The sequence below is a fragment of the Quercus lobata genome, chromosome 1 (assembly GCF_001633185.2).
Source record: "Quercus lobata isolate SW786 chromosome 1, ValleyOak3.0 Primary Assembly, whole genome shotgun sequence".
Lineage (NCBI taxonomy): Eukaryota > Viridiplantae > Streptophyta > Magnoliopsida > Fagales > Fagaceae > Quercus > Quercus lobata.
The window spans coordinates 21,959,868-21,984,260 of record NC_044904.1 but is presented as its reverse complement, the minus strand read 5'-3'; the positions used below and the strand labels follow the sequence as shown (position 1 = coordinate 21,984,260).

General features: G+C 34.4%; 1 protein-coding gene across 2 annotated transcripts; it reads left to right on the top strand.

Annotated features, from left to right (window-relative positions):
• Nucleotides 1-8,747: 8,747 nt before the first annotated feature.
• LOC115983412 (serine/threonine-protein phosphatase 6 regulatory subunit 2-like) lies at nucleotides 8,748-20,822 on the top strand. Of its 2 annotated transcripts, none has more exons than XM_031106091.1 (19): nucleotides 8,748-9,136; nucleotides 9,906-10,009; nucleotides 10,183-10,269; nucleotides 10,401-10,476; nucleotides 10,578-10,652; nucleotides 10,765-10,818; nucleotides 11,890-11,949; nucleotides 12,053-12,169; nucleotides 13,429-13,523; nucleotides 13,615-13,823; nucleotides 15,332-15,429; nucleotides 15,662-15,765; nucleotides 15,924-16,089; nucleotides 16,391-16,513; nucleotides 17,763-17,845; nucleotides 18,357-18,498; nucleotides 18,630-18,659; nucleotides 18,919-18,989; nucleotides 19,694-20,822. In XM_031106091.1, exons 1-19 carry the CDS (start codon nucleotides 9,098-9,100, stop codon nucleotides 20,523-20,525), a joined length of 2,565 nt encoding a protein of 854 aa, XP_030961951.1. In that variant the 5' UTR covers nucleotides 8,748-9,097; the 3' UTR covers nucleotides 20,526-20,822. The 2 variants fall into 2 exon arrangements, with proteins under 2 accessions (XP_030961951.1, XP_030961945.1); XM_031106085.1 differs by having other exon boundaries at nucleotides 19,691-20,822.
• Nucleotides 20,823-24,393: the final 3,571 nt, after the last annotated feature.

The window sequence follows — 24,393 nt, the reverse complement described above, 5'->3', positions numbered from 1 at the left end:
GACTCACCAGTAGTAGGAATGGGAGGCTCATATCAATTAGGTAATGGTGATACCATCAAATATAATTATTGATTAGTCTTTAGGAAGATAACTTTGACCGTTTGATAATGCAAGTTATTTTGTCTTCTTTCCCTCACCTCACACCAAACAAAAAGCCTATGCACGGTCCATGTTCTTCAACCATTTCTTTTGTTTTGGATATCTAGCACAATATATAGTTTCTTTTTCTTTTTTGCTAGATTAATAATAGTGTAAACATTAAACCTACGGGAAATGGTTCACATCTTTTTTATGATATTTTCACTTTCTTTCTAGGATGTACGAACAGGAGTATGTGTACGATATAGTGACATGAGTAATTTTTAGGCCAAAACACTATTTTAGTCCCTACATTTTAATATAACAATCAATTTGGTCCTTGTTATTTTCAACTTGCAATCAATTTGATCTCTACCGTTAACTCACTAACGGAAAATGTATACATGGCAAACGGTTTACATTGTTGGTGCACACATGGCTAAAGTAATAATATAAAATCAAATAATTAAATATTAAAAAAGCCACATAAGCATTTTAATAAAAAAGAAAATTCCACATCTTACAAAAAAAATTCTTATAAAATTAATTGAAAGAAAAAAAATGATTTTTTGAATAAAAAATTCCACAATTTCTTTCATTTTCTTTTATATTGTTCTTGTACTTTCTTACCTCCCAAACACAAAGCAATCTGAAAATCCCAACATAATGAAACCCTTTACCAAATTAAACACACAAATAGAACCCAGCAAACACCAATCATGAGCAAACACTGAAAAGATCTCAACCTACCCAAACCATATCAATCCTTTCACCTCCCTAACAAATTCCACTTCGCTAGTACGTACAGGATATTATTATCCTTACCTATTAGGCCCTATCCTTACCTATTAGGCCCTATGGTGGCTAGCAAGTGAATGAGGACAAAAGAAGCACAAAAATAAGCAATGGATAAGTGTAGATTTGATTAAGGAAATCCTGAACTCTGTGGACAAATTTGGGATAATTTTTTGATGATTATATTCAAAAGTGCTCTACTGGTTTTTATACCAAAATTTACAACACAGTCTTCAGAAGAATAAGGACTGAGTGTAGAAAAGAGACAGAGAGACAAAAAGAGAAAGAGAGCGAGTCTGTGAGAGAGAGGTCTGAGTGGGTTTGCTGGGAAATATATGAAAAGAGAAAGAATAGAAAATAAAATTTGAGTGTAGATAATTGTGTGATTAGTGTTTGGTTTCAGATTGCTGTGTTTGCTGGGTATTGTGTTTGGTAACTAAGAAAATGCAAGAATACAAAAGTAAATAAAAGAAATTGAAGTTTTTTTTTTTTTTAATTCACTTTCTTTATTTGTTTTCTTTCAATTAATTTTTTTTAGAATTTCTTTGGCTGATGTGGATTTTTATTTTTTTATTAAAATGCTTACATGGCTTTTTTAATGTTTAATTGTTTGATTTTATATTATTATTTAAGCCATGTGTGCGCCAACCATGCAAACCATTTGTCATGTATGTATTTTTCATTAGTGAGTTAATGGTGGGGACCAAATTGATTATAACATCAAAATGTAAGGACCAAAATGGTGTTTTTGCCTAATTTTAAAAAAATATAACATAATATGATTATAGGACACAAATACAATATGAATACGGCACTCTAAATAAAGTATCCATGCTTCTTAGCTTGCTTTCACCCATTGAAGACATATATGTCTGATAATTCTAATTGTTTAATTGATGATGACTCTCTTGAATATGCGTTTTAAGTTTTAATGAACTTTTTTATTCGTGAGTGTAGAATATGGAACATAAAAAGTTAGCACATAATACAAGCATTGCTCATTCATAAGTGACTCATGCCACTATGCCAGTGACAGCAATCCTTATCAGTTATTTAAAATAAAAAATGCATTTTACTCGTGCTTTCTACTTTCGGCCTGGGTAGCTTTGAAATTAACGGAATATGCTTCTTGCCTTGCTAATAAAAACTTTTAAGAGGGTACTTTTTTTTTTCTTTTTTCTTTTTTCTTCTTTTTCATATATTAAAGGGGTCCTTTGCGGCTTTTGCCTCCACCCGGTTTTGAATCTGAGCCCCATGGGCATGGGAGAAGTTGGATATATCTTTTTTTTTTTTTTTTTGATAAGTGAGAAGTTGGACATATCATATACCATAAACCAGCCGTAGCAATATTAATGAAAGAGCCCAAATTTGATTTGCATCAAGATTGATACAAAATAATAAGACACATGGCATATCAATATATCATAAATTGAAAAGGACATTGTTTCACCATACATGTCATTTTTGTTATAAAATAAAAGGAAAAAAAAAAAAAAAAAAAAAAAAGAAATATGAGAGTAAGACTATATATATATATATATATATATGAATTACACTAAACTATCCTGAGGTTTGAGGAAATACTAAGCATATCCACAACTTGTTAAAAATGGCCAACTTAATCCTTCAACACAATCAATGTTAGTATTTGCTGTTAATATTTTCTATAAAAAAAAAAAGAAAAAAGAAAAAGAAAAAGAAACTCAGATCTGACTCTGACTCTGTCTCTCTTCTTTTCTATTTCCTAATCTCACGGTCTCCCTCTCAACTTTCTTTTTCTTTGCTTATTCAAATTTTAAAATTTTGAATAGTCCATTTATGGACCAAAGATTCATTCTCTGACATTTCCTCCATTTTTCTTCTTAAAATCAACAACACAACAATGTTTTCTTTTTCTTTTTCTTCCCAAAAAAAAAATAACAAAGAAGGTAATTACTTTGCTACTTTACATTTGGTAGCTGAGAAAAGCTGAGAAAATAAAAAAGAAAAGCCATAGAAAAAGCCTCATCTCCTCCATGGAGTGTTTGGTAGCCGAGAAAACCAAAAGAAAAAGATCCTTAAAAAACAAGTCATTTTCGTCTCCACAAAAAAAAATTGCCATCAACCACCAAGCAAACATTAAACTCCTGATACCCATGTCAGCTAAACCCAAATCCAGTCTCGCCACATCTCCACACCAAAATAGAGAGATGAGAGAGAAAGCAAATCCATCATCCATCATCGGCAAGATTCAGATAACCAAAAGAAAGAAATTTGAGAGAGAGAGTGTCAGATGAGATTATGATAAAGAAAAGAGAGAGAGAGAGAGTACGGTGAGAAGTCAGATTTGGAGAGAGTGAAAATTGAGAGCGTACGGTGAGATTAGGAAAAAGAAAAGAGGAGAGAGAGTCAGACTTTGTTGTTAACAATAGATGTTAACACCATTTGTGTTGAAGGATTAAATTAGCCATTTTTAACAAGTTGTGAATGTATTTGATATTTCCTCAAATCTTGGGGTAGTTTAGTGTAATTTACCTTCTTTCTTTCTTTTTTGAGAAAGTGAGTAAGATTATATTTGAATTACTTATTCTTTAATTGGTCATCAATCACATCATATTATTTCTAACACTAAATACATATATATCTCTTTATTCTCTATTTCTTAGTGTTTCTCCATTTCTACCAATCTCATACAATGAGAACATAGATACATATATGTAGTGGAGAGGAGAGACTACAAGGAGCAAGACATTAAATTGGGTGGCTAAAATTCTTCTCTTAATAAATAGGGTGGATTGCTGATAAGCCGCTTATGTGGACAATGAACAGGGGCATGAAATATTGTCTACCCTAGGGAATTAGGGTGGGTAGCTGACAAGTCGCTCATGTGAAAATAAACAAAGTAAAGATAGATATATTTAACCATTTTCTTATTGTTGGTTGTAGCTTTAGAGTACAATCAAATTTGTAGCCAAATTTTGTCCAATTGAATAACCAAGAAAAATGTTTTGTTTCATAAGTACAACCTAAATAATAAGCTAAATTATTTATATATTAATACCTAAATAAACTGGCACATAGTCATAGAATGAATAAAATTACTTAACAAACACCATATCTAAAATCAATGGATTCACCGAGGATGCAGCTTCGGTCCCCATTCTTGAGGAACACAAAGAAGACGATGCAAAGCCTAACATAACAATCATCTCCACATTAATTAGGTGTTCCAATTTAATGTTAGCCTCATTAGATTTTGAATGATTGGTCTGAACAGGAGAAACACTCCAAAAGTTTACCTTCATGATTAAGAAATGACAGGAGGGGTGTGTGATGAGACAAGTATTTCTACAGATCCAACTAAAAGACACACAACTGGAAAAGAGGAGAGGAGGGAGGACAAAAGGAGGAGAGAGCCAACAGTAGAGTGGATCCCAAAAAAATCGAAGAGAAAAATGAGAGAGAGAGAGAGAGAACAAGAACTTGTATTTTCCTTATATTCATTCATTATACCATGGGAAACCAATTTTTCTTAATTAAAGTGCCTATTTTTATCTTTCTTACATTCAATCATCTGTTTAATCCTTCCATTGTGGAGTTTCACCCTTTTAAGTTTAGAAATTAGTTGTGTTGATAAAAAAATGCAAGCATTGTTCTTAGCTATTCGTGTTTTCGACCCCTACATATAGTGTAACCATTTTGATTTTTTTTTTTTTTTGGTAAAAAGGAAGACTTCATTCACAACTAAAAAGAGAGCCCAAGATCAAAACAGAGCCTGCTGCTGTACACGCCACGGCTATCAGCCTCGTTTTGATTTGATCAAAATGCTAACATGCCTTGAAATTTGCCCCAAAAAACAGAAATTAAAAAAACAAAAGTAGAGCTCATGGCAAATAAAGACACTCTTATCTTAACCCAACTTTGACATAATAATGAGTAAAATGACACTGAATTATTGCTAACTTTACCTCTTTTGTTTTATTTTAATTTTAACCCTCCCCCTTTTGTGCTCAGCTTTTGTTAATGCTGTGATGATCTAGTAGTAGTGCTAACCCAACCCCCTAGAAAGTTACTTTGTAAAGGGTTAATGGTGGTGCACACTCTGCACTCAACTCAGCACCGTTAAATTCAAAAAAATTGAATTTGAGAGGAAAATACGTGACAATGTGTGTGTGTGTGACACTGACACCAAAACAAAGTGTCCAAACTGGTCCGACTGGCCTTTTTGTAAGGTAAGGGCATTTTATATTTTATTTTATAAGGAAATCCTGAAGGGTATTATTGGAAAATAAAAAATGTTATCGCACACACGATCCGTATACCCATTTGCCAAATCACGCATGATCCATGCTGTCCCCATACCCATCACCATCATGATTCATGAGAAAAGATGGAATAAAAGAGTTTTTAGGTCCTATCAAAAAAAAAAAAAAGAAGAAGAGTTTTTAGTTATGCTACGTGCACAGAACTGTCACCAATATTCAAAACGTTATGGTTCGCATCAAGCTCCACGTGTTATATCGTTGACTTAAATATTCAGATTGTCGCAAAAAGTTTGAACAAAAGTCATATTCTACTCCGACAACGTAGGTATTTTTTCCCGAAGGAGTCATACGTCACAGCCTCTCGGATCACAAATCTTGCACGGGGGATTGTGGCCATAAATGGTCGTTGCAAGGTCGCCATTTTGTCATTAATAATGCTATTTTTGGATTGAATTATATTAGTTATCGGTTATGTAGTTCACTTGGCACATTTTATGTTTCTAACCAATATATTTAATGATTTATTTGTTTTAATGTTAATTTTTTTAAAATAGTCATTTCTTAATTTTTTTTTATAGAAAACTATCTCATTTTTCTATATTTAGTAGTCACATTAAAATGAGTTGGAGAGTATGAAAAACTATTTTTTAATTTTCCTTATTAGCTTCGTGTGAAATAAAGTTACCTTCCTTATTTAACTTCACGTGAGTTTGAGTTGTTTTTCATAAAAAATTTAGTGAAAAACAACTCTACCTTTACCTACTACCAAGTTAAATATGGGAATTTTTTTTTTTTTTTGAAGGAAATATGGGAAGTTGATAAATAATTTTCCTTTGACCAATTTTTTTTATACTAACAAACACATAAAAATGCGGAAAACTATCTTTACATAAAATTATCAATTGAAACAAACAGAGCATTTACAGTATCCTTTATCTTGACAGTAACTATTAATTTGTGAATTTGTGGAGGATGTGATTTTTTTTTCCCTTGATCAACTAATTATAAATTTAAATAAAATGAAATAATAAAATTTAATTTTGACAAAACAAAAAAGAAGTTAAGTGGCAAATCGTGTTCACGTGTCGTATTTATGTTATGTCAACTCATGAGTATTTGACTATATAAATTGACACAAACATAACAAGTTTAATAATTATGTCAATATCCTTCAGCCCTAATATGACTTGTTTATTAAACTAGGTTGACAAGACATGACTCATATAACCCATTTAATTAACAAGTTGTGTTAGGTTTGACACGATCTAACACAACTCATTTGATAAATAAGAGAAATTATAGAGTTCTCTGGTGGATCACATCACTTGTCTATCATTCTACTAAAAAACTTCCACTTGTTTAAAATTGCTGAGTCAGTAATTAATTTATATTTAAAAAAAAATTATAACTAACAATTTTAAACAAGTAGAAGTTTTTTAGTGGAATGATGGACCACATCACTTGTCCACCATGTAGATCTTATAATTTCTCAATAAATAGACACGTAATTAGGTTAACATGTTTACCTTACACGAATAACTTGTACACAATTCTTATTATAAATTTGTATAAATATACAACTAAATTTCAAACAGAGTCACTAAAAATTAAAATAGCCAAAATTTGAAGGGTAAATTGCTAGAATTGACCATTACTTAAACAGGTTTTGTGTGTCAAACTCTAATTAAATAATCAAAAAGTTTATAAAAAGATCTCATAAAATTGAGTCTATTTCTTTAGGAAAAAGAAAAATCCCCATAAGAATTAGTATGGAAAGCATGCTTTGTTTGAAAATGCCTAAATTTCGCTAAATGAACATTACATGCCAAATTTTTGGCTAAAGTGGAATATGGGGTTTAGTATGTATCATAACAACGAATTGTGGTAAAAACAGCTAGAATGGAACGAAATTCAAAGCTCTGCTACCAAAATGTTGATCGCAAACAAAGGATGGCCAGGCTTCGGTTCCTAGGGTTTAAGTATTCCTTATTGTAAGGACTCGATTGGTAACGACCCAAAATGATATTGGGTTCGCACGTAAATAGGCCCAAACAATATAATTTGTAGAGCGTGGGTGTTAAAAACTAGATTAACTTTTTTTGGAATGAAAAGGTTCACCCTCACGTATATTGAAGGCTCAGAGTTGGCACAACAATCGGTTTTCTTTTCTGGTAATCGATACAGTTCTTTTACTTTTCACGTTCTTCTTCTTCAGTCTATGCTTTTTTCTCTCTCTTATGTTTCGATCCCCCTTTTGCATGTTCTTCTTTCAGTTTATATACCACCCTCTATGTTCCATTCTCACCACACACGTATAGGTTGGGTTTAGGGGATTTCTTCCTGTCCCATCTAGCGCCTCTTGAAACTTCCTATGGGTAGCTGTAAGGCTGTCTCCTTACTGTAAGGCTGTCTCCTTACTGTTCAGGTATCACCTCCATATTAATGCGGTCAGGGAGTTGGTTGAGAGGTAATTAATGCGGAGGCAGCTGTAGTTATAGATATTTGTTTGCCTTTTATTTCTTACCCTTGGTCTGTTATCCCATCTTCAATGGTGACATAATTCCGAGATTCGGTTGTAACAGGACCGCGTCCTGATTGTCCTCGGAAGCTTACTGCAGAAGATTATGGCGTCCTCGGACGAATAGGGAACTCTACTTTTGTGATATTGACTACCACCCCCCCTCGGTAATTACCCTTATGACCTGACTTGGTCTCCTCGGACGGATATGCATCCTCGGATGGGCCACAGGCCCAATGATCCTGACCTTAATGGGCCTGTTGATTGACTGACCCCCACACTTATTATAGCCCTACTCAAATCATAACAAAACTAGTGGATTCTCTTTCACCTATTGGATGACTTTAAGCAACCTTCGCATTTCCTACTAAGAAACCAACTCTCCAAGGGGTCTTCTTGGCCACCTGCAACCTTGGCTTTTTAGAGAATCCCACTCCTATGTCTCGAAACTTGTAACTCAGCAGTCCACTGGGTGGGTTTTTTTATCCTTCCACTTTCGAGTGTTCTTCTTGGATAGTTATAGCGGCCCATAGGTACAAGATGTACCTTGTGGGGGTGGGAGGGGGGGGGGGGTCACACAATGAAAGAAGGAAAAAAAAGAAGGGAAAAGAGATGATGAAAGTAAAAGAAGAATAAAAGGGACTGACAATAATATCGATAGATTTGTAATGACTTACTCAATAATTCGGGAGCAATATTATCTTATCTAACATAACAACACATTCAATTAATTGAACTTATAATAGCATAATTTAATACTACAATGATTAATTATCCAATAATTCGGGATCAATGTTATCTTATCTAACACAACGGTACATACCATTAATTGAACTTGTATAATAAGACCCGTGTGCCATTCATTTGAAAGTAGAGAGCATTGCCCTGGCCTCTGACCTCCCTCAAGAGCATTGCTTCAAAAGCACCGAATAATTTTTCTAACAATCACAAGTGACCTACAACCCTAGCAAACTCCACCCTCAAGAAGAGGTATGAGATATATTTCTTCTTCTTTTTCTTATTTATTTATTTATAATTTTTTATGAATATCAATCATGCATGCATAACATATATACATACATGCATATATATAGGTCCACAATAAACAAAAATAAAACAAACTGGTTTTGTGGGAATTCCCGAGTACCACATTTTGTACTTTTGCCCCTCTCGTTCATCAGCAATTCGCACTGGTCAGCTGCGATTTTTTTGGCCTGCCCTCTCTCTCTCTCAGTCTCTCTCTCTATCTCGATCTTCAAGGCCCTGGCCACTTTTCGATCTCTCTCACGAAAATTAGGGTTTTCAGCTCCAACGGCCCTTATTCTGTCTATCTCTCACAGCTCCCTCGAATCTCGAGCTCTCCGCTCCCCTTTCCGTGACCTAGATTTCCTCGCGGTTCTAGGGTTTACAGATCTGCACAGCTGTTGCTTCGACCCCTGCCGAATCTCGCTCTTTCTTCGACATGTTTTGGAAGCTCACATCTCTCTCTGCCTCTTCACCTGTATGTGATTTTTTTATTTTTGCAGAGTCTTCAAAATGCTAAATCACTGCCACTGCAATTCAATAAAATAGAATAGCTTGGTTGAGGCTGTTTATTTTGAATTTTCTGCATCAGATTTCCTCTTTGTTCATATAATGGCAATTAATTGTTGTTTATTTTATTTTAATTTGTTAATTTTTTTGGGGGGTTTAAGCATAGTACTCAACTTTTTCATTTGAATTTGCTTTGGACTATTCAACCTGGGGTTTAGTAGTTTTGGTTGCTGAATTGATGTTATATATGCTTACATTTTTGGCTCTAATTTTCTGGGTTTTTAATTTGCTTTATTGGTTTGGTCTTTAATTAATATGAATTTAGTTTTAAGCGGCAGAATTCGAATTTTGCTTTACAAACCCTATTTACCTGTGGAGGATATGGAGGGAAGGATGACAATGAAAAGTTTTTAATCTTGCGAGTTCGAATTCGGAACACTATCAGTCTATCAGTGATTTTTTCAGAGTGAACCAGTAAAGATTTGCGACTGTTTTAAGTGGTAGTTGTTTATATAGAATTTTTTAGTATAGTAACCTATTACTGCTTGGGTTGGTCCAATGGCATAATCTTTGTCCTTTATCCTTGAGAGGTTGATTGTTGTTTACCCCCTTTTGTAACTTGGGCTTCTTTCACCTTAATAAAGTTACTTATCAAAAAAATAATCTTTGTCCTTTACCCCATATCTCTCTTGCTCTCTAACCTATTAAAGTTTGTTGGGTGTTGTCCTTTTATACAGGTGGAGTCAATATTAGACAAGGAGAATTTTACTTTGGAAGAGCTGCTAGATGAAGAAGAAATAATTCAAGAATGCAAAGGATTAAACAGTCGTCTTATTAACTTGTAACGTTTATTCTCCGTTGTAATATCTGTTACCTAATTTTTACGTCCTATTTGTACATATTTCATGTTTGGGTTGCATGGGAGTAAATGTAATTGATACGAGCTCTAGACTGTTTATTGGATGACATAGAAGTTGATCCGGGAAAGTAACTATTTGATATTTATGTCTACAGTCTACGAGATAGAGCTCAGGTGGAGCAGTTATTGCGTTATATTGTTGAAGAATCCCCAGAGGAATCTGAAAGCAAACGAGCCTTCAAGTATAGTTCTCTGACTTGATAAAGGAAAAAAAAAAAATTTCAGGAAATTTCCAATTTCCAAAGTTCCTACTGTTTTTTCTTTTTTTTACTTGGTACTGATTGTTATTTGTAAAACCTGTTTCATGAAATAGGTTTCCGTTCATTGCCTGTGAGGTTTTCACATGTGAAATTGATGTTATTTTGAAGACTTTGGTCGAGGAAGAAGAGGTACAGGCTTGGGTTTATTAAAGATTGCATGTCATCTATGAAGATGGAAGTTGATATGATAATTTTGATTATGATTTCGTTTCCTTCTCTTGTGATTGCAGCTGATGAACATACTCTTCTCATTCTTGGAACCAACTCGTCCTCATAGTACCTTGTTGGCCGGGTATTTTAGCAAGGTATCCTGATATACAAGAAACTTGGTTTGTTTGAAATTTCTTGGGCAATGTTTGTCCTACTCTTGCTTCGGTCACACCACTTGATGATTTTCTACTTTTGGTATTGTTTTAGGTTGTTGTATGCCTTATGATACGGAAGACGGTCCCACTTATGAATTATGTTCAAGTAAGTGATTTGCTTAACTTTTGCATTGTGTATATAACTCGAGTTTTACTTCTTATTTGAGTCGTTGTAATGTTGAGAAAACAACAATGTGCACAAAATTGAATCTATTGCATCTTGCCCATGGTCAGCATAAACTATATGTGCCTGAAATTAATGTAAGCTTTGGGTTGTGGCTCAACTGCACCCTCAGAATAACTTGGGATTGTTGCTCATGTACATGAAGTTATGCCCTAAATGGCTTTTATGTTATTTCCCCCCAGGATGTTTTTGTGCTCTCATAGTGCAGGGTTCAAGTTCTTTGCTAATATTAAGAAACTTTTCAGGGTTTTGTATTGTCGTGTTGGCCCCTTTATGCCAAAATCCTGCTGTTCTAGTGTTAATAGCATCTTGGATAACATAACCATGAACTCCTGACTGGACTGACTTTGTTGAGTCTTGTCTTTTTGGTAACACTTAACTCTCACCCTTTGCTTTCTTATGCCTGTTTAGTGAAATCTTCGAAGCTATCAATGCATTTTTTTGGGTGCAAAATTTGTGTTTGAAAATTCCAATACTTGGATAATATAACCATGGAATCCTGACCAGAGTGATTTTGTTGGGTCTATCATTTTGAAAGTTACATATCTATTTAGTCTTTTGAATCTTGACAGGATGTAAAACTTTTTTCTAGATTGATGGTTAGTGTATTGCCTAACTTTTTCTTAAAAATGTTACTGGATTGGATGTCAGTTGTAGGCAGTCATTCTATTTCTACTGTTTTTCCTTTGATGGATGCTTGTAATTTGCGTGTTTGATTGTATTGGTCCCCGGTTGTATACATCCTGTATACTTGGGTGACACGATTCTTTTTTTGGGTTCAATAAAATTTCATTATTTATCAAAAAAAGAAAAAAAACAGATCTCTCCTCTAGGCTTGGTTCCTTGAGTACAAATGTCTTTGAAGCCAGTTACCTATTTCCTCCAGGAAACAGGCATGGTAGTTGTCTGTACTGTCTATAATCTATAGAAGTTTCTGTCTATATCTACTTTTATGTCCTTGTAAAACTATATTTGATTGGTTGATCTTTACAGGCTCATCAGGATGTTTTTCGCCAGCTGGTCGATTTGATAGGAATTACATCTATCATGGAGGTAAGTAACTACGACTTTCTATTTCATTTCTGATTCTCAAGTTGTAAGAATTGCATTTCATATTTTAGTTTGAATGTTGATCTGAGGTGAGCTTGTTATGCAGGTTTTGGTTCGACTTGTAGGCGCTGATGACCATGTGTATCCCAATTTTATAGATGTGATGCAATGGTTGGCTGAGAGCAATCTGCTAGAAATGATAGTGGATAAACTAAGTCCATCAGTAAGTGATACAATGCACTTCTAATTTAGGATCAGCTGGGGCTTTTATTACTGCATTTATAGTAAGGGATTTACATACTGGTTGAGTTTCCACTTCATTTAGAAGCCGTAGGAATTTTGTGTCAAGTTACAATTCCATCACTGAGTCTGCTATGTTGTATCTTTGTATGTTTTAATATTCATTTCTATACTTGTTGACCAGTAAACCCATTAAGGATGATTTAACTTTTAATTTTCTTGTATTCTGTGTGTGTCTCGCCTATGAAAATTCATGTAATGTGTGTTTTTAGCATTATATGAAATCATGGCTTCCTTGTATTTGGCACTAATTGGAAGCTAGAGTCTGGGTGGCTGGAGAGATATTTGATTTGTTTTGTTGAGAAATGTTTTTTGTTAAGGTTACCAATCTTTGGCAAAGGTTCATAAATCTGGCTTAAACAAGGCCATACTTTACAAATTTAGAAGCCAAATTTAATTTGTGTGTGTATTTGTTGTCTTTCTCACTCTCTTTCTAATACTGGTTGGTTGTGGTTGAATGTGTCCCTGATTGGCCCACTTGTGGAATTCTGAAAGAGCTGCTTTATCTTTATATTTGGTTCTACCATCTTAGCTATGATGTAGAATGTGGATAAGGTCATGCTGCCTTGTTTTATTGCTATCACTCTAAGCTTTTAACTTTTTTGAAATTGAAATGCTTTATAATTGTAGCTAAAGTATATTTTGGTCCCTAAAATTTGGGTTGGTTGCCAATGAGCTCTGGCTTAAATGGCACTTCTCGCACAAAAATGCATGCGTCATGGGGGATTAGTTTGTGGGTTCAAAACCCACTGAATGTGTAATATATATATTGGGAAGGTTTCAATTTGGTTCGTTGGATTTTAAGATGTTACAATTTCATCTCTGGAAATTTTTATTTTGAGCGATGTAATCCTTCTAAACATATTGAAGATGATACTGTCACAAAAATTGATGGCATTGTAGCCATTGATATGTTCTTCTTCATCAATTTCCATGATGACGTCATTTGTCGAATTGACAGTACTGAATTTGTTCAATGATTAAAACTTTTTGGGGATGGCGTTGGAATTTTTTATAATCTAAGGATCAAATTGGAACAGAAAAGCTTATAATGGAGCTTAAAAGTCTATTCTAAGTTTGCAATGAGTTTTTTTATTTTATTTTAATATTCCCTTATCCCTTATAATCTGGTCTGGTGTTTTCTGTAATGATTTATCTAATATCTGATTTTAAATGGACCAGAGTACTCCTGAGGTTCATGCTAATGCGGCTGAAACGCTATGTGCTATAACTCGAAATGCCTCATCAGCCCTAGCCATTAAACTTTCTAGTCCAAGGTTTGTATTGAGAGCGGTTTTGTTTATTGAACACATGTTATGTACTTGTACAGACTTTATAGAGAGACTTAAATCTTTTTGTCAATATCAGCTTTGTTGCAAGGATATTTGGTCATGCATTGGAAGATTCACATTCAAAATCCGGCCTAGTCCACTCGCTCTCTGTCTGTATTTCTTTGCTAGATCCTAAAAGATCAGTTGCAGCTTCTCCCATGTTTCATTCTTTTCGAACTCAACATATGTATGAGCCTCCAATCACCATTAACCCCGAGACAATTGGTGCAATGCTCCCCAAACTTGGTGAGTTTGTGAATATCTGCTGCCTTTGGTTTTTTATGATGTGAAATTTGTTTAAAAAGTTAGTGTGTGTTTTTTTTTTTTTTTAATGCAAAATGTGCTGTTTGATGTACTCCCGTTTAAATTACATATGCATATACTAGATGCTTATTACATGTCACTATTCGTTTTGCTACTTGCTAGAGTTATTTTTGTTGGCAAGAAGAGAGGTTCTTTCAATTCAGAATTTACTCTTCTCAATATAAAATTATATTCAAGTCAGTTTTAAGGCTAAAATACTATTTACATGGGGTTGCATCTAAATTGATCCCTTGACTATGAAAATTTACAATTTTCACCCTTGTTATTACAACAATGTCAATGTGCCCCTTCTATTATGATTTTGGGATCGTTATCAGTATGCTTAATTGTTCAAAATTTACAAAGGAATCCCAGCCACAAATTTTACCAGATCCCATGGTCTGGTTAATTGTTGGGAGGAGCTCTGTAAAATTTTACCCAGCCACAAAGAACTCCCAGCCAAAAATAAAACACAATAAAAAATATGCAGAAGAAGATCACCATCTATAACCCACACGACAAAAGAGTGAGAAACCCATGCCACAAAATCAGATCAACCCAAGAAAAATCAGATCCACAAAGTTTACTCCACAAAAACCCTAAGAGAGAGAGTACAAAACTGGGGTGATGGTTGGTTAGAAATGTGCTGTGTAGCAACGGCAATGATGAAGAGAGAAGAGAGTAAAATGAAGTGAGGACCAGTTGCTAAGACCACTGGCAGAAGACCAAGGAATGGTGGCTGGAAGAGAGAGAGAGAGAGAGAGAGAGAGAGAGAGAGAGAGAGAATTGAAGAGAGGTGTGAGAGATGAGCTATAGAGAGACGGAGAGAGATATGAGCTGAAGAGCTCGTGAAAGAGAGAAAAATGCACCGATTGGTGCGTCTTCGTCACATCAGATTTGTGTGGGGTCATGATTTTCACAGCAATGCCATTCAAAATTGTTACTTGAGTTCTGAAAACACCTCTCTAAATCTAAATACACGCCTTAAATCACCTAATGTGAGAACTATTATCTAAATACCAGTATTTATGAGAGTTCTCTTACAAAACACATAACTTAAAAGTGAAGTCCACGTGTTTGAGCATTTAAATCACACAAAACAGTCTTCAAGTTTTGCTACTAAACGGGCCTTAAACTTGATTGGAAGAGGAACAACATTAGCAAGTTTGTGTACTGGTAAATTCTACAGAAGTCCCTAAATGAAAATAATCTCAAACGTTGAATATCTAGAAAGTCCTAGGAAATGAGAGAAAAGTAAATGCTAAAAAGTGCCTCCCATTCAAAGACCTAGAGCAAAAAAAAAAAATACTTAAATTTTGAACTAAAAGTTACAAACTTGCATCTATTACTGTAATTCCATACGTGCCATATTAAACACAACCTAATAGCCTCGCTAAAAGTGGTGTCTTTATGCCTGCCAAACTGTCAATTATACCACTTTTGTTTTGCAGGTGACTTGCTTACACTTCTAAATGTGTCTTCTGATGAGAAGATACTGCCTACAACATATGGAGAATTGAGGCCTCCACTTGGGAAGCATCGTTTAAAGGTTGGCTTATTTATTTATTATGAACTCAATATGCAAGAGACAAATTTGAGCCTAATCACAAATTTGAACTTCAGTGGAGTAAAAGAACAGAGTCGGCTGTCATCTATTCTAAGCCCGTATAGCATTCAGAATTCAGTTTAAAAAACTCTTGTTTGTGCGAGACTGATCATATTGATGTCTTTTGGACATCTAATTTTATTTTTATTTTTAAATACTTTGCTCTTTGTTCCAGACTGTGGAGTTCCTTGCAGTACTATTGAGAACGGGCAATGATGCTGCAGAGAATGAATTGGTCAGCTCGGGAACCATTCGACGAGTCATTGATCTTTTCTTTGAGTAAGCTTTCATTTTGTGGTTTTGAATGCATGATAGGCAATTTTATTCGTGTCTAGAGAAAGCTTGATTGTGCTTGCAAGATGTGTTGCTTCTTTTATTTTAGTTTGACTGAAGATGTGTGGTTTTTAGATTCTTATCTGTGCTTTTAACTAATGCAGGTACCCATACAATAACTCATTACATCATCATGTGGAGAGTATCATATTGTCATGTTTGGAAAGCAAGAGTGATACTATTGTTAATCATCTACTTCAAGATTGCAATTTGATTGGAAGGTTTCTCCAAACGGATAAAAATCCAATTCTTTCTGGTGACAATGATCAGGTGACTGGCTTTTATGATTTTCAAATACCATAATAGTACATCTATAAATGCTGTGCTGAATCAATAGTGCCAAAGCAGCATAAAAAAAAAACCCATAATGATCAAACCAATAAAAAAGGAATACATAGCATTGTGTATCCATCTCTGGTTTCCTTTTTTATTATATGTATGAGAGGGAGAAATGTACTTAGGGCTTCGATTTTTGTAATAGCACGTAGTTACGTAGATAGTCATTTATATTCTCCTAGCTGTTGGTGGTTCTTATAATTCTGATTATTATAAAATTTTCCTGACTTTGTAGCCAACAATACCTGCTGCTGGAAAACGGGCACCTCGGGCAGGAAACCTTGGACACATCACTCGTATTTCTAACAAGCTTATTCAGTTCGGAAACAGCCAAAGCCGCATTCAGGCATATCTACAGGTGGATAATACATTTTCCTTTTTCATAAAGCAATTCCGTTGGGAGCTATTGTTTGTCCAGAAAGTAAAAGTGTGTATAATTTTCATAAGATAATTTTTTGGGTGCTCTGACTGATACTAGATGAGTTCTGAAAAATACCTCCTTTTCACTTTACAGCCTGGATATTTGGTGTATCTTTCGTATTCAATACAGACATGATTATTAGTTTTACTTATCTTTAGACCACTCTTTTATGTGCTCCTGAAAAAAGTTGCACAATCTCCAAAAATTTCCTCTCCTCTTCTTTTTTTTTTTTTTTTTTTTTTTTTTTTTTTTTTTCAATTCATATAAAAATATCAGTATTTTCTCTTACTGGCTCTGTATGAGGTATTTGGTGGATTGTTGGTATCTATCATTGATAAAATAAAATAACGGAAACTGTCTTGAGTACATTTAAGGATGAGTTTTTGTGACATCTTTTAGGGTATTCACAATGATGGTGTTAAATTGCTAAAATGCTATTTTTAGCACCACAAACTACAAAATCTGTGCTACGTTGATGGTGCCATATTTAAAAAAATTTGACAACTTGCTATTAAGATTTTTTTATTCTTTTTCTATCATTCAGCTCCTCTCTCTCTCGTTCCTCACCCTCTCCATTTCAGGCCAGACCCGCTCTCTCTCTCTCTCATCTCTGAATTCTCACTCTCTCTCATCCCTCTCTGTTCGTCAACCAAGGGCTGCACGGCCAGCATCCTCTATTCCCAAATCAGATCCCCCAACTCCAGAATGTCTTATATCTGGTAGATTCTCCAAGCCAGTATCTTCTTTTTTGTAGCAGATTTTGTATCTCTTTGTTTGGAACCATCAAAATAACCCTTGCTTGACCTATCTCCTTTGCCTTTGATGGTGCTTCTCTAATTGCGTAAAGTCTTGCTGTCCTCTTGTCAGTAGCTTTGAAACTTCTGTTTCCGTAGACACTTTTGTTGCTGGCCAGTGCGTGATTGTTGTTCTTGTCCGTTTGCTTCAAAGAAGAGAGAGAGAGAGGAAGAGAGGGAAAGAGATGAAGAATAAAAAAATAAAGAAAGAACATTTAAATGAAGTGCTAAAAAAAAATGAAACCATTGATGTTGGGTGTATTGTAAAGTAGTGTGTTAAAATAGATAAAGTGGGTTTTTGAGATGCTAAAAGCTAAAAACTTTAGCTCCACCGTTGTGAATGCTTAAGTGGCTAATGTTTTATATTTGATATTTCCTTGTGTTCTTTATAGGAAAATAGTGAATGGAATGAGTGGCAAGCTACTGTTCTGCAGGAGCGCAACGCAGTTGAAAATGTATACCGATGGGCTTGTGGGTATGATTTTGCCTCATTTATATGCCATGCCATGTATTTTTTATTTATTTATTTATTTATTTTTGTGATTGGGGTCAGTAAAAATTCTTATGCTTTCTCTTCAAGCCCTTGGCCTAACTAGGTGTATTTTTTTTTTGGCAAATATGAGATTTGGAGATTTTTAGTTGACAACTTATGGGGAGATAGTGTAAGTTGTAAATGGAGTTGTGTTTTACAGGATAGTCTTGCCAAAAAGTGAGATTTGAATTGTTCTAATATATGAGGGATCTGACAAAATGTATGATAAATTGTTTGTTCATTTTTTCCTTTCAAAGCAATATTGGGATTAGTGAGGTTTTAAATCATTGTGCTACGGTGCAGTTGCATTCATTGCTGTTAAACCAAAAAGGTCACGTCTATTTAATCGCTTATATTTTCCCTTTTGATTGGATCTCTATGTTAGTCTGTCCACCATGTTCTCGATCTCTTTTCAACACCTTTGATCCTTTTTATTTTCTTTCACTATTTTCAGCCGTCCAACTGCATTGCAAGATAGGACAAGGGATAGTGATGACGATGACCTTCATGATAGAGATTATGATGTAGCAGCTCTAGCAAATAATTTGAGCCAGGCCTTCCGCTACAAAATCTACGGGAATGAAGATGCCGAAGAGGTAATTAGTTAGATGCTTTCTAATCATAGCCATTCCATCCTTTTCTGTCATATTTTTCCCTTTTCCCCCTGGGGGGTGAGTGGGTTTGAATTTACTTTTCAGTTTAATTTTTTGTATCATCATGGTTACAGGACCACGGAACCCTTGATCGTGATGATGAGGTAATTGTTTGGGAACTCCTGAATAACTGGAATTCTTTTCCTGATTTGATTGTTAAACATTGATGTGTGATTATGTTTTATTCAGCTTGAATCACTTTTGGAAAAGTAAAAAGGATCTAGAATGCATAGGTTATCCAAAAAAAATATCTAGAATGCATGGGTTGTGAGACAATAATAACAAAGCAAAGAGGAAGTTTGAACTCATATGTTGTTATTGAATTTTATATTGAAATATCTTCCTTTGATAACCAATATGCAGGATGTCTACTTTGATGATGAATCTGCTGAGGTTGTGATATCATCCTTGAGGCTAGGCGATGACCAAGGGAGGTATGTTTGTAAATGATTTTGTTTAAAGTATATCAAGGAAGAACTCGGGACATGCTAATGAATTTTTGACTGGGAAGATATTGTTTGCAAGCAAGGATGACTCGTAATAGCTTTGCATAGCATTTTGTACTATTGAACTTATTTTAGGATTCCTTAACTGGCATGTGGTTCAGAAGGGAACATGCCAAATGGTATCACTACAGTGCTCCTTATTTGCTGGTCCAACCTCTTCCTGATTGTGATTTTTGGTGCTCTAAATGCAATCATTGTTTGTGCTACTGAATTAGGTATTAGTGGAAAAAGAGAGAGCGTCAGAGAACAAACTTCATTCTAAGAAGGAACCAAGAACTGACCCTTGGGGCAAAAACTTATTAAAAAAAAAAAGAAGAAAAAAGAAAGAAAGAAAGAAATATTATTTCCTCTTCCCACAATAATAGGTCAGATAAAGGATGAGATCAAAGATTACATGATTCTATTCTTTACTTTTCTTATTATCACGAACGTAAAGTATATTTGAATTTCAATAAAACTTCATTACTTATATATATATATATATATAAAATAAAATTACATGATTGTATTTAGTAGTGTAAGAACTTTGTATTGGCCAGCATTGTGTATTATTATAATTTGTTCTTTTGTGTAACTAAATCATGTTAAGATGAAGATGAAAGTTAATATTTTTCTCTCCTTTAAAACAGTAGTCTGTTCACGAATTCCAACTGGTTTGCATTCCAAGACGAAAGAATTGGTCATGCACCTGTGAGTACATCAGAGATTATGGATGACATAAACTTAAATGGAACTGCAAATGGTGGTAACAGCAGTAGTGATGATGAAGTGGTGGTTGGAGAGGATGAGGAGTTGGCTGAAAGCAAAGATTCTGTCAATGGCACATCTAGTTCAAATGCGAACTTCCTGAACGGGTTTACTGGGAGTGGTTCCGTGAATGGTGGGATTTTGAACAAGGAAAATGAGAAGGCAAGTGGTTCCCATGATTTAGGATTCTTCAGGTTTGAGACACCTGACAATGAGGAGTTGTTTGGAGATAGGCCTTTACCTGATTGGGTGGGATGGGGCGATTCATCTGATCTGCAACAAGTTGGTGGTTCAAGCGTGAATCCATTTGTGGATCATGATAACTCTGATGCAAATCCTTCTAGTCAAGATCAGTTAGTGACTTCTGATGCTAATTCCCCTTCAAGTGGAGAATCCATACTTCCAAATGGCTCTTCAACCACTACAGCTTCTAGTGGTGATGGTTCAGTAGGTAGTGATTCGAGTCAGAGATCTGCTGCTGTGCCCTCATTGTTTGAAGAGGATGTTGAGTTTGTAGGTGTTGAATTAGAAGGTACTGAGAAGGCTATGGAACAGGCTCTTAAGGAGGGGATAGTTGGGGAAGCAGGGCCATTGAAGCGAAACATTGTACAAAAGGTGCCAGAGAAGGAGAGTTCCGACGAGGGTGGACCTGGAATGAAGGAGTTCAATGATGCAAATTATTGGAGGGTCGATCAAGAGGTTGCTGTTTTAGAGTGACTGTGGGTGGACGCTGCTATGTTTCAACCTTAAAATAGGATCCGACAGCAATGGACCCCATTTTTGGTTGGCACATGGTCCTATGCAGCAGATGTATGTACAGTATAATTTTGTTTTCTTAAGTGGACTTGATAGTAGTCTGTGTCATGGTTATTGATCTTTATTAGTTATTTGTTATACTTTATTGTTGTTTATCATTCAGGGTTTTGTTTCCTCTTTGTTACTGATTTATGGGGTTTCCCAGATCCATCATAATCATATTTATTCTTGCTAAAATCGTTATTGTTATTTTTATATCAGTCGGACTTTTATTTACCCATTCTCCTTAGGGGGTAGTTTGGGATGTTCGGAGCATATTTTATCATTGGGTAATTTGATTGTTTTCTTAGCTCTTGTTTCCTTATTAGCAGTACTTATTTAATGCTTCCAATATATATAGCCTCCTTCTCATGCATCCAACGTATATATAGACTTTCTCACCTTGTAAGTCACCTCACTTATTAGAAGACAGACCGGTTTAATAATCGATATTGGTCTGCTTTGCGTTTTTCCTTTTGAGCCCGGGGAGTTATTATTTTGCTTTTGTTTCCCGGTTATGACTGTCATTCTTGGCTACTACTGTAGCTCAATCTGTAAGATGATCGTTTATATGGAGCTAATAATAGAGTAAGGCTAGACACAACATTGAGCACTGTTGACATGACTGGTTGTGATTGGAGCAACATTGATTTATTTTATTTTTGACACAATTGTTATTATGTAGCAGTAAGAGCATCCATATTAGTTGGTGGATAGTCTTCTATAATACAAAAACTCCTCCATTTTACACATTTTGGTCAAAAAACCTCCTTCATCAGCTCATGTAAAATTGTGTAAAGTCTTCAAAAAATTTTCATGAGCTATAGTAACCGTGTAAATTTGCACGGTTACTGTAGCTCTTCTATATATTTTTTTATATTTTTTTTCCCTCTCCTCTCTCTTGCCTTATCAGACCCTCTCTCACCCACTCATCAATGCCAAGAAGAAGAAGAAGCAACCGACCATCACAACAACCAAGTACTGCTAACCGCTAAGCACCACCACTGCAACACAGTACCGCCAACCACCACCACTGCAACCCAATACCGGCAACCACCACCACAACAATATGGACACACCAAATCTAGATCCAAATTCATCAAACCCATATAAAAATTCATATAAATAATCAAACCAAAATTTAAAAAAGAAGAAGGAGAAGAAGAAGAAAGAAAGAAGAAGATGCTGAAGAAGATGCCAAAATCACCATTTTCTCCACCCAAAATTTTTGCTTTCTTCTCCCAAAATCCCTGCCTTAATCAAACCCAACCCAAAATCATCATCTATAATAAAAGTATAAAACCCAAATTGTAAAAGAAGAAGAGGAAAGAAAAAGATTCTCAAAAAAAAAAAAAAGAAAAAAAAAAAAGAGAAGAAAGAGTGGCGGAGATAGAGATAAGAATAAGAAGAAGAAGAAGAAGAAGAAGGGAAAGAGGGTGTATTCAGATAAAAAAGAAGGGTTGGTGGGATTAGGTGGGAAATAATAAAAAAAGTAAGGAAAATATTATTTTAATAAAAATGTGTGTATAATAGATAAACTGATTTGGGTGTTTTGTAAAAATGATAGTGTAAAATAGAAAAAGTAAGTATTTTGTGTAAAATAGACGGAATCTTTTAGACACACTGATATGGTTGCTCTAAATAAGCCATAAGTAGATGTGAATGATGTTCTTAAGACCACTTAATATATTATAATATAATAATATATTATAGTTTTTTTTTTTTTGAGAAGTATTATAATATATTATAGTTAATGTGCGTATATTGCAGCAAATGATTAAAATGTGGGAAAAGTACACATTGTTCATTTGTGATTTATGGTGTATAATTCGGAGCCTTTGAAGTAACACAACTTTCTTATGGTATTGTTTTATTTGCAAATTATTAAACATCAGTAAAGATAAATGGTAAGAGGTGCAAATGTGAGGACGTGTCTATATTTAGAGTTGTATTTTAATATAGAACAATACTGAAGACGGTTTTGTGTTTTTTACAAAATATGAACAACTAACTGTTATAAATAAAATAATATCATAGGGAGATAAGTATTACACTTATATTATAGAGAAGGTTTTGTATTTTACGAGTAATAGTTAGGTACTCTTGGAGTATGGAGAATGATGCTCTCTTTTTACCTTCATGATGAGTTCTACTCGTTAAATTCATGGTGGGGTCTATTATGAATGTGAGAGGAGGGAACACTATTTATTTATACTCCGAGAGTACCTAAAATTTTTTCATGTTTTACTGTTTGTAATATATTTCACATTGGGTCAGTGGCAGGATTTATTGTTTTAGCAACAATAATTTGTTATTTAACATACAAAATCAATTTTATGTTGCTGTCTTAGCAATAATGTTTCGTAGTTTGAGCTAACATGCAAAATGAGTTTATCATTTATGTCCCTATTTGTAACCATGTTTTGGTCATTATTAATCTCTATCATGTTGACAGTAGCAGTGGCAACATGATAGAGTCGGCCCTAGGCTTTTGGTTATGTAAGCATAGCCTGGGGCCCCTACTAGAGAAAGGCCCAGGTATGAAGGAATAAATTATATTTTTATTTAAATAGACATATGTGAATTTATACTTTTTACTCCCTCATTAGAAAATCCAAAACATTATGTATTAATAGAAATTCAAATAAAATTTATAATAAATATTATCTAAATAATATTTAAATATAAAAAGAATTATTTATAGTTTTGCTTTAGACCCTTAAACTGAATATTAATAAATAATTTCTTTTTAAACTAATTGCTTTAATTATTTTACAATAATTTTATGGGGGGTAAAAATCTCAGGCCTTATAAATTGTTGGGCTTAGATCAATGGCCCAATACAATTAATTTATAAAGATAAGTGTGCAAACTAACACTTGGGCTTCTTAGTTGATGAATCGAAGCGAAGAAATGCGTCAAGATAGAAAGATTAAGTTTAATAAGGCTAAACAAGGATAAAATATTGAATTAATCGTTCCTCAGAGTGGCCGAGGAGCCCTATTACACTTGGTGTATTACAAATTTGAGTGTTGTTATCTCTCTTTGCTTTCTGGGTTCTGATCCCCGTTCAATGGGCATCTCCTCCCTTTTTATAGTGATTCAACTCTCATCTTGACCCTCCACATGGAGGGTAGTTGATATTCCCCCAGATACTTGCAACATCTCTCCTTTGGAGGATGTGCTGAGTAAGATACAAGCTGTATTGACACTGTTTAGGTGTCATTCAGCCATTAATGCGACCGGCATGGTTGTTGCAATCAGTGTTATTAAACCCGGACTGGTAACCTGGCGCAGAGACGGGACCAGATGATCAATTGGGTTGGAACAATACATGACCTGGTCAAAATCGGTGTAACCCGGTGGGTTTTAAGTAACCTGTGTGACCCGATTGGGTTTTATTAACTCAGCTAAGTTTGTGAATTGTGTAAAATTATATTAATAGGTTCACTTTATTGACTCTTTTATTATTTAAATGTGTGATAATATGGTAATTTAAACAAGAGTTTGAGATTTTCCTTTTTATTTATACAATACACATAATTTTAAGACATAACAAAATTTTATTTAGTAGACTTTGTTGCAATCTTATGATATTCGTTTATTTTCCTTGTGAATTTGATAGAATTTCTAATGCTATTGCTTATAAAACATTGATTTTGAATTTTAATAGCGAGTTTAGTTTAGGCATATGCCTGTTTGTTTTTTTAATTTACATATTCATGTTATGATTTCTTAAACTTAATTTTATATATATTTAAATTTAAATTTTTTTTTATTTGACCCTATA